This window comes from Pecten maximus, chromosome 7 (assembly GCF_902652985.1).
Source record: "Pecten maximus chromosome 7, xPecMax1.1, whole genome shotgun sequence".
Lineage (NCBI taxonomy): Eukaryota > Metazoa > Mollusca > Bivalvia > Pectinida > Pectinidae > Pecten > Pecten maximus.
Window position 1 is genome coordinate 31,220,209 of NC_047021.1, and position 10,942 is coordinate 31,231,150.

At 32.6% G+C, this 10,942-nt stretch overlaps 1 protein-coding gene across 9 annotated transcripts in view; it reads left to right on the forward strand.

Moving 5' to 3' along the window:
• The window catches only part of LOC117330562 (plexin-B-like), a 129,583-nt gene extending 118,641 nt beyond the window's left edge, over nt 1-10,942 (forward strand). For all 9 annotated transcript variants that reach the window (XM_033888964.1, XM_033888962.1, XM_033888963.1 and 6 more), the window contains 8 exons: nt 306-470; nt 1,478-1,566; nt 1,927-2,010; nt 2,437-2,597; nt 2,948-3,095; nt 3,370-3,510; nt 4,026-4,100; nt 4,412-10,942. In XM_033888964.1, the coding sequence (XP_033744855.1) occupies nt 306-470; nt 1,478-1,566; nt 1,927-2,010; nt 2,437-2,597; nt 2,948-3,095; nt 3,370-3,510; nt 4,026-4,100; nt 4,412-4,528 (980 nt within the window). In that variant the 3' untranslated portion in view covers nt 4,529-10,942. The remainder of the gene's footprint in view (nt 1-305; nt 471-1,477; nt 1,567-1,926; nt 2,011-2,436; nt 2,598-2,947; nt 3,096-3,369; nt 3,511-4,025; nt 4,101-4,411) is intronic.

Below are 10,942 nucleotides of genomic sequence, written 5' to 3' on the forward strand. Positions count from 1 at the left end.
AAATAAGAAAATATCTGCATTGAAACCCTTTAAAAAATTATTAAGACTAGGTGTTCAGGAAGAGTAAGTGTCTTCTGCATTATCGACTATACCAGCCACACAAATCTAGGTCATGACGACACCCGACACACAAATCTAGGTCACGACGACACCCGCTACACAAATCTAGGTCAAATCTGAATTTAGTCATATTCTCAAAATGAGAAATTAGTTGGTGACAAACTATATTTTCTTAAATTTAATGTCCACATGATTGTCTAAATGTAGATTTGAACATGAATATTTTACGGTTTCGGTCTTTACAGAATTAAGTAACAGCGGCCGTATGATGTTAGATGAGGACAATACTACCATAAAAGTGGAGGGCTGGAAACAGCTAAATACCTTACAACACTACAAGGTGTTGGATCACTCCGAGATGGTTCTCACTCATCATCAGAACTGCCGAACCATGCCACGCTCTCCCAATGGTAAGTTATAATGTTACGTGTAAGGTTAAATTTTTATGGTTTTAATCAAAAGTTGAAAGCAAAAAATGAAACGTTTTTCAAGGAATTTCAACAAACTATGATTTTCTCTATGATTCTTAATTTCAAGGTAAGCAATTGTCTTAATATCAAATATTTATCTCTTATTAAAAAAGGATCTAAAAGAAATACATATAGAGAGAAGAGTTGGCTAGATTTAAAGATTAACCTCATCTCCCTTCAATATGTAAACGATTTAGAGACAATGATGCTGATTCTTTTTTTTACCTTATCTCAATGACATTGTGAGATATAGACACTTGATCTCAAGGTCATTGTTAGATATAGTCACTTGATCTCAAGGTCATTGTTAGATATAGACACTTGATCTCAATATCATCGTTAGATATAGACACTTGATCTCAATGTCATTGTTAGATATAGACACTTGATCTCAATGTCATTGTTAGATATAGACACTTGATCTCAAGGTCATTGTTAGATATAGACACTTGATCTCAATGTCATTGTTAGATATAGACACTTGATATCAATGTCATTGTTAGATATAGACACTTGATCTCAATATCATCGTTAGATATAGACACTTGATATCAATGTCATTGTTAGATATAGACACTTGATCTCAATGTCATTGTTAGATATAGACACTTGATCTCAATGTCATTGTTAGATATAGACACTTGATCTCAATATCATTGTTAGATATAGACACTTGATCTCAAGGTCATTGTTAGATATAGACACTTGATCTCAATGTCATTGTTAGATATAGACACTTGATCTCAATGTCATTGTTAGATAAAGTCACTTGATCTCAATGTCATTGTTAGATATAGACACTTGATCTCAATGTCATTGTTAGATATAGTCACATGATCTCAATGTCATTGTTAGATATAGACACTTGATCTCAATGTCATTGTTAGATATAGACATTTGGCGTATAGTTTACAGACATTTGTTGTAAAGCCAGTATTGTGTTTCAGGGTCAGTCCACTCCATGGGCTTTACCCACAGAGATGCTGCTCCCATCGCCCGCAACGAGAACGAGGTCGGCACAAAAATCTGGCATCTGGTGAGTTACCTCCCTTGCTGTCCTGAGCCTGGTTTAATTTATGTTGAATTTCTGACACTCTGTGAGATGCCTCAAGTTACACTATACTGCATGCATATTAAAACCTGTCTAATCCGACAGCACGCTAGTCTTTTTCCCAGTCATTTTTTACTCTCTAATCTGACACTTTGCAAATCCATAAAATTAGCAGTATCAGGCTCATTGTCAGAATACACAGGTTTAATTTGATAATGTTTATAATAAAGGAGTTTACATCAGTCCTGTAGGTGAGGTACCATGTCTCCCAGAACACTAGAGAGCTCAACTCTCTGTCTAGAGTTGTAATAAATTATGTAATCAAGACAAATTTCTACATTATAGGTTAAACAACATGATGACTGTAACAACGGAGGAGGTCTCAAGATGAGTTCAGAGATTTACCTCACACGCCTGCTGGCCACCAAGGTAATCCCTTCTGGATGATTATACTTCGGTCCATCACATTAAACTTCCCAGCATCTTTACTGGTTTATTCCATTCTTGACCAATTGTTTATTTTAAGTTTTGTTTTGTGAAGGAAAATCAACACAGATTTTTGAATATCAAAGACAAAAATGTTTTAACTCTTTTATCCAATAGGTAAAATTTTCTCTCTTAAATTTCTAGAGATTTTAAATTACTTTAACCAAAATGAAACGGTTTTGCTCCATTAGTTTGAACTGTCTTTCTTTTAGATATCTAGTATTGATTTTTTTTTTTCAATAAAAATTTAATCAAGTTTTATTCTTTATGTACAGTATTATTGATTTTTTATTAGAGATTGTTATATGTACCATTAATATTTACCTTGAGCCTTTTGGATTCTATTGAGATGTTTGACAAATTTTACAGGGAACCCTGAAACAGTACATAGATGATTTCTTTGAGATGGTCCTCAAGGTAGACAGCAGTATGCCACCAGTCATCAAGTACTTGTTTGACATGATGGACCAGGCTGCTCAACGCTACAACATTACCGACCCGGATGTGGTGCATACCTGGAAGTGTAACAGGTACATACTGTCAATTCACATATTTTTGTGGGTCTCAAGCTTTGTGGTTTTCATAAAAATAAAATTATCATAGGTTCTCGATTTGGTATGGTTTAAACATATTTTATTGCCAATAACAGCAAAAGAATTTGGTAGATGGTAGCACCACTGAAATCTGCTTTATAGATGTAAACGTACTACAATAAAACTTGTGTCAAACATACTTGAGTCAATAACATCGTATAAGTCGAATGTACTATGGTCCCAATTTTTGCCTTCTTTGTGTTAATATTTTTCACTGTATTCTGTGTATTTCTCTGACAGGGAATCTTGAGGAATATTATTTTCATACTTTTTACCTTTCTTTCCAGTTTGTTGTTGCGGTTCTGGGTCAACATAATTAAGAATCCCAATTTTGTATATGACATACAAAAACCCAGCATTGTGGATTCCTGTCTCTCAGTGGTGGCTCAGACCTTCATGGACAGCTGCTCAACCTCCGAACACAGACTCGGCAAGGTGTGTAGCTTCAAATTGTTGTGTATTATTATTCTATGATACAAAATATTAAATTGGTGTTATTTTGTGTTAACAGAAGCAAAAATTTCATGGTTATTGTTGAATGAGAATAAAATTACATTTTAGGAATTCAAACTATTGAAACATTGCATATTTTAAGGAAAAATACATGTACTCCGAAAATTGAAACAAATGCCTACTTTATATTAACAGATATAAACATTTTAAGATATCTAAACTTATTTTAACATATCGTTCTCTGTTCTGACTACAGGATTCCCCTTCCAACAAGCTCCTGTTTGCTAAAGATATTCCAAAGTACCGTAAGTGGGTAGAAAAGTACTTCAGCGACATCCAGGCCCTACAATCGGTTAGCGATCAGGACCTGAACGCCTACCTGGCCGAAGTTTCTCGGGTAGGTGTAGCCACATGTATTACATGACAGGGGATGGGGTATGTCATAAGAGTATGACAGCCTTCCAACTTCAAGAGTTTAATCGAATGGATCCTTTCCATTGACAAGTAGACCACTTTGCTAGACTTTTAGAGGCACCTATTGTTCATTTGACAGTTTTTATTGTGACCTGCAAAAGTTCAAACTTCCTGTTCCAAGATAACAATTTCACTTTTGGATTTATGGAAATTCATGTTGTTCTTCCTTTTGTTTTGTTGTCACTTCATTCACAATCAGTTTAGTGTTTGCCCTATGACAATGATGCTTTCTACTATAATTCAATAGCTAGGAAAATTCATCTTTATTTCCTTTCTTGGGTATCCAAACACTGAGGAGGATTCCAGTCTTTATTCAATTCACAGCCTTCTCTCAAATCAAACTTACTTATCTTGTATATATATACACACAATTTTTGTTTTCTCCCTTTGACCTAGATAATGTTGTAATAATTACTGTATATATATATTTTTTGATAGATGAGCACTGGCCATTTTACCAAGGAAAATGCCTTGTATGAGCTGTACAACTATGTACAGAAATACAATAATGAGGTAAGTTCCTAAAAACTTGAGAGAGAAAAAATCTGTGTTCCAGCATGTTAAACAATAAAATGGTATGTTCAATGAAACTAAATTGGTTAAAACCTGTCTTTTCCAACAACCTTTATTGAACCAGACCCACCACTTATATAAAATATAATCCCTTTCATTCAATGTCTGATGTAAGAAATACCTGACTTAACTAAACACATGTTTTTAACCCCCACCTGGATTCATACCCTTTAATTACCAAAAGATGTCCCTGAATTGACTGTGTATTCAATTGCTGTTCTGTTGTCATATGTTCATTGTTTATATTTCAGATTAATGAGAGTTTGGAGATGGATGGTTTTGCCAACGCCCAACAACTTCCCGCCAAATTAGGTCATGTGATCACTGCAATGGAGGGACCGAGTCCGTACATGCGAGACTATGTATGACCGGATCAGGGGTCACGACCTCATTGTTCACCTTCACCAGATATTCACCAATGCCGTGTCTTTCATCTTTTTGGGAACAGTATCACATCACAACTACTGGACTTGTTTAAAGAGTGTGTGTTGTACGACTGCAGATCTAACAAGATCGCGAATAATTGTATCGGCAGATGATATGCCGAAGTGTATTTGTATATTTTGATTTTTACCAAGGGAGATGTTCTATCATCGTATATTTAACTGCAACAGTATGTATACATCACTTTGTCATGTGATAGGTGTCTGTAACACCACTAGATTAATATATAGCATATATATATATGTGTTTGTTCATTACGATTTGTCTGTAAGTGTCGATGTCTTTGTCCATGCCATTAGAGATCATTAACGTGACGGTCTATGCAGAAACTTTGTTCAATAAGTACCAAAGACTAAGAGAATATGATGCCACTTCCCTTTGAATGTGTACAACTTCAAAGTTCTATTATACAATATGAATATATTCTACAAATAAACTGAGGGAGAAATATTCATCTACAAAACTGAACTTAGAAACACAGTGCTGATTTGTAGTCAAACTGCTGATTGTGTATTCTACAAACTTTTCACCATGTAGATAGGGCAAAATAAGTTTCATTTAACAGCTTCATGCATATTCATACACATTCATTACCATTACCAATCTCATGAATATTCATTCATGATAAATCACTATATTTATTCATTATCATATTAACATTCAAACATAATTATATAAATTTGGAGCTATGTGAATATTCATACATAATAATGCACTTATATATATTCATTTTCATATATGTTCGTAATACCAAATACATTTAGTCAATATAGTAATATAAATTTGGAGCCATCATGAATATTCATGCATCATAATTTGCTAATAATTCATGCATATTTATGATTATGCAATAGTCACTTATTCATGTTTGTTTATTCATATACAATATCACCTGGTGATATTCATAGATGTTGATAACTATGTTGCGTTGATTTCCAGATACTGTAGATGTAAGATATCATGCTATGATTATGCCGTATTTATGTACAGAAACAGTGGGCTCATTGATAAAAATCATACAACTTGGTGCTTTTTATTTATCCTTATATTGCAATTGTGTTTTGCTTGTACGTCTGTGAGCAATTAATAATCATTGAGTATGGTAATAATATCACTAACATGTAAATGGGTGTGGTACATCTGTTTAGGTGGATTTACCTGGTACATCTGTATAGGTGGATTTACCTGGTACATCTATATATAGGTGGATTTACCTGGTACATCCATATAGGTGGATTTACCTGGTACATATGTATAGGTGGATTTACCTGGTACATCTATATAAGTGGATTTACCTGGTACATATATATATAGGTGAATTTACCTGGTACATCTATATAAGTGTATTTACCTGGTACATCTATATAGGTGGATTTACCTGGTACATCTATATATAGGCGGATTTACCTGGTACATCTATATAGGTGAATTTACCTGGTACATCTGTATATTGATTTACCTGGTACATCTGTATAAGTGGATTTACCTGGTACATATGTATAGGTGGATTTACCTGGTTCATCTGTATAGGTGGATTTACCTGGTACATCTGTATATTGATTTACCTGGTACATCTGTATAGGTGGATTTACCTGGTACATCTATATATTGGTTTACCTGGTACATCTATATAAGTGGATTTACCTGGTACATTTGTATAGGCGGATTTACCTGGTACATATGTATAGGTGGATTTACCTGGTACATCTGTATAGGTAGATTTACCTGGCACATCTATATAGGTGGATTTACCTGTAACATATATATATATATAGGTGAATTTACCTGGTACATCTATATATAGGTGAATTTACCTGGTACATCTATATAGGTGAATTTACCTGGTACATCTATATATAGGTGAATTTACCTGGTACATCTATATAGGTGGATTTACCTGGTACATCTGTATAGGTGGATTTACCTGGTACATCTGTATAGGTGAATTTACCTGGTAATGTACCTGGATATATTCCTACAGGAGAGGTTACACTTAGAAATCACCCAATAAATGCAATCACCTTAAAATCATACTCTTTCTCCTACTTTTAAAACTTCGATATATATTTATCACCATGACAACCAGGTTTGGTGTGAAGTATGATATTCTATTTCTCTCAACAACCCTGACCCTCGAGTCATAAAAAATGCAATTTGTCATCAATTTTCTATCTCGCCTCTTAGCTTTCTCTCAGGTACTTTATATTGTGTTTATTTGATATTTTTGTTTGTATGATATGACTTTATTAATGTTTTTCTATACCTTTTCTAAGCATGTATAACATTTCACCTCACCTGGTCTGAAGCATTCAGTTAAAACATCGTGCAGTGTTTGTCCATCTGCCAAATTAAGTCAGGCTTAACATGCATTAATGAAAATGGCACACAGTTCTGTTCTTTTAAAAAAGAAAAAGACTCTAAAATATGAGCAAGATTGAATATTTTACTGGGATGTTTAAAAGATATTTAAAAAGAAAAAAATGGCACAACGGATGAGATTGAGGCTATTTAAGTGGAGATAAATCCTCTTATTAATGTTAGTGCTAAGGACCATGTACTGTATATAAAACTTGTGTCAGAGGTCTGTTAGGGTATAAAAACACTATAGCTATCACTTAAGCTTCATAAAAAATATGGCTTTATTTTTTAAATACTTAGTGGAGTAAGAAGAATAAATAGGTAGGGCCTCTTGTTTTGTTTGAGTCAATGTTTCAAGTCCATTTCAAACTAATCAAATCTTAGTCCATTTAATAATAGTCCATTTCAGTCTTCACAATTGTCATCGAGATTTGAACGTTTCTAATTTATACAGAGCTTTATATACTAAAATATATGGTGTGACCATTATGTACCCACTGAGTATTAAGTTGCACACATATATGCTATAATTATGTATAAGGCCATATTTTGTTCTTTGATAATAAGTAAAAGGAATATAATTTGAGGTTCTCAAATATTCCATGTTCGTAAAAGAATAAAATGTGTTCTTATATATATGCTAGTAAGAAGATATGGACATGCTATTTAGATAAATGTTCTCATGAATATTCTACTAAGAATTTATGTTCTCATGAATATTCTAATAAGAATATATGTTCTTATGAATATGCTAATATGGTATATGTTCTCATGAATATTCTAATATGAATATATGCTCTTGTGAATGTGCTAATGAGAATGTATATTCTTTTGAATATGCTAATGAGGATATTTGTATATTCTTTTGAATATGCTAATGAGGATATTTGATCTTATGAATATGTTACTGAAAATTTATTTTCCTATGAACATGCTAATAAGACTATAATAGAGTGTTCTTAATTATGCTGAATTCATATAGGAAGATTTGCCCTTAAAAGGATTATGTCATGAAATGGGTACATTTTGAAATATATCATGCTGAAAATGACACAATCATGAAAATATTTTAGTTTGCATGTATGCAAATCAAGTAAGTCAACATTGCTGAATAATTCTTTATTTGTAAGCATAAAAGTTTGACATACCAGATCATTCTCGAATATGGCATAATAATCAATATATAACTCATTGTTTCAGATATTTTACATTTATTCATTTTTTGATAATGTTATAAAAATTCTTAAGGAATGACAATATATATATAAGGTATATCTAAACCAGGCAATATTAAGCACTGAATGCCTTTTTGTACATGAGCTGATGGATGAGAGTGGAGAGAGACGATGATGATCGGTAGCTGTTGAACCACAATTTTACATTTCTATTATTGTACATTTGCTAATAATTATTTATCAATTTGTTTAAAAGTTTCCTGTTTAAATAGACTTGTGTTATAACTATATAGCCCGATGTGTTCTTGTAAGTGTTGAATCGGTCGATCGTACGTTGTTCTATGTTATATATTTCCTGTATGCCCCGTTCAATCACATTACTTACGCACTCAGATATCAACCTACCGAGTGTACGCTGTTAACTTCAGCAGCAGGTCCAGGAGGTGTACAACCTTTTTCCCTAAAAATGAGATTTTGAGATTATTCATTTTGGTTCACCACCCTGTTTAGGTGGGAGGGTGTAGTAAAGTTCCAGAAATTTTGAACCCTACATTCTGGATCTGTTGTTGAAGTTTTAGGGGTTGGTAGATTAAAACATCTATGCTTATTGGTTATTGCCCTATTTTGTGTTTATGTTTTGATGTTCAATATTTGTATCACTCTGCAAACTTATGTGCCAAAAATATGATTATACTATTTGTACAGTGTCTGTAGATCTTGTTTATCGAAGTGTCTGTATGTCGATACTGATATCGTTTTATCTAGTGGTCGGATCAGGATCATCATACTTTATATTTGTCGGCTTTTTTTACATTATTTCTTTAAGCAAAACAAAAAATTCTTTTTAAAAAAAAAACAAAGATAGTGATTTACAAAGAAGATACATTAATAAAACCAAAATATATTTGATTTTATATTTTCATTATTTTATTGAACAAAGATCATTTGTTTTGATATACTTTTGAGTCTACCCAGTAATGACACTCAAGGTATGTTTGATTTTCTCACAAAAGCTACAAACTGTTACATAAAAATCAGGTTTATTTGTAAAACTTCAAATATTATATGTGCTCAATAGCTCCAGGAGCTACAATAGGTGGAGTCATGTAGGTGGTAAACCAGTTACTACCGATTGCTAACAAAATTTGGAGCTCAAACATTATCAGTCACAAACACATTATAAACTGACTTTGAATGGTTTCTGTTGCAGTATGAAAGATAGTATAAGTAATGATATACCTCCTTAAATGCCAAATTGATGAGGTGATTTTTCAGTGTCATCTTAGTAATTATTTTCGTCGGAAAGCCAAAGATCAGGAAAGTGAGAAAATAGTACTACATGTACCTTTGTCTGTGATTTCTTATACAAGAGCATCAAATCAGATTTGTCATATTAAGGAACCTGAGCATTCAAATTCTCCTTGTTATCTTTACATCTGGTTGCAAAAGGACTCTTGAATGGAATCTATTGATTGAAAAATAAAAACAAATTTCATCTTTCACACCTTTCAAAAGAAAAAAATATCAAAACTTGAAATATTTCAAATTTTAAAAAGCCTGACATTGATGTTTTGCAAACAAATCTTGGAGCAGTTATGACATTTTCACTTTATTCATCAAGATGACTGGAGTAACTTATGAGAAATTACCTGTTGTTAAATGGGACATCTCTTGTGTTAAGGCTGTGGTAAATCTTTTAAAAATCTTATTGTTCTTTGGTTAATTGTAAAAAAGAAAAAATACTGCTTATTTTAAGGAATGCTTTGAAAATGAAAAAAAATCTTCATAGAAGAATTGACATATTCTACGCAAAAATTTTACTAGTAATATTTCATTTTTAATTGTTAAAACTTTTTTAATTTCCATATTCATTTTATAAATATTTTTCCTGTTTTTTTTATGAGATTTTACCTTATTTTTACTATCATTAATCTTAACTGTAGTGACCACTTTCCAGTGCATGAAAAGTAAACCAAGTTACAAGAATAGACTCCTTACTGTTACTGCTATTTATACAATAGATGGTAGTGACTTTTCATCACTTAGTACCTGTTGCCATGGCAACCCAGAGTCAGTGTTTAGTCTGAGAACAGGTGATGCTGTGTCACACAAAGAATCTGAGAGACAAATGACATAAAGAAGCCATTTTACTATACAAAAACAGTTTTTTATTTTCATTATACTTTCAAATCAAATATTTAAATAATTTTATAATTACAATCAAATATGTTACTGATGATTTTGCTGGGTTACCTGTACGGTGTGCGAGTTGTTAGCCTAGACTTTTGAGTCTTTCATTTTTTGTTTGTTTTGTGACAATGTCATGTGACACCTTAATCACCGCATCACATGACCTTTTTGTACCAAAGTGAGATGATCATGTGACTTTTATAATCCCAGGACCAAGTCATTGGATTTTCGTCGTGGGGACATCTAAAAATCATGAAAAAATGTATGTTACATAAATATACCACTACGTGGATTTTATTTAATGTAGTAATGAAATTTGTCGTAACTGATAATCACTCTTATCAATGTCAATGTCACATGGTCATGCAATATTTTCAATATCATTTGGTCGTGTGAATGTTTATATCAGATGCTTGATGACCATTATGATGTCATGTGATCTGACCACTACTGACCGCTGGTCAATTCTTAGCCATAATGACACTTTCTCTAGATGCCTTCATTGCCCGTTTATTCATGTACATTTCAGTAATTTGCATATTATATGATACTAGTAGAAACCAAGTGTACTTGACAAGAAAATTAAAAGAAATATGATTTTCCTATATAACACAA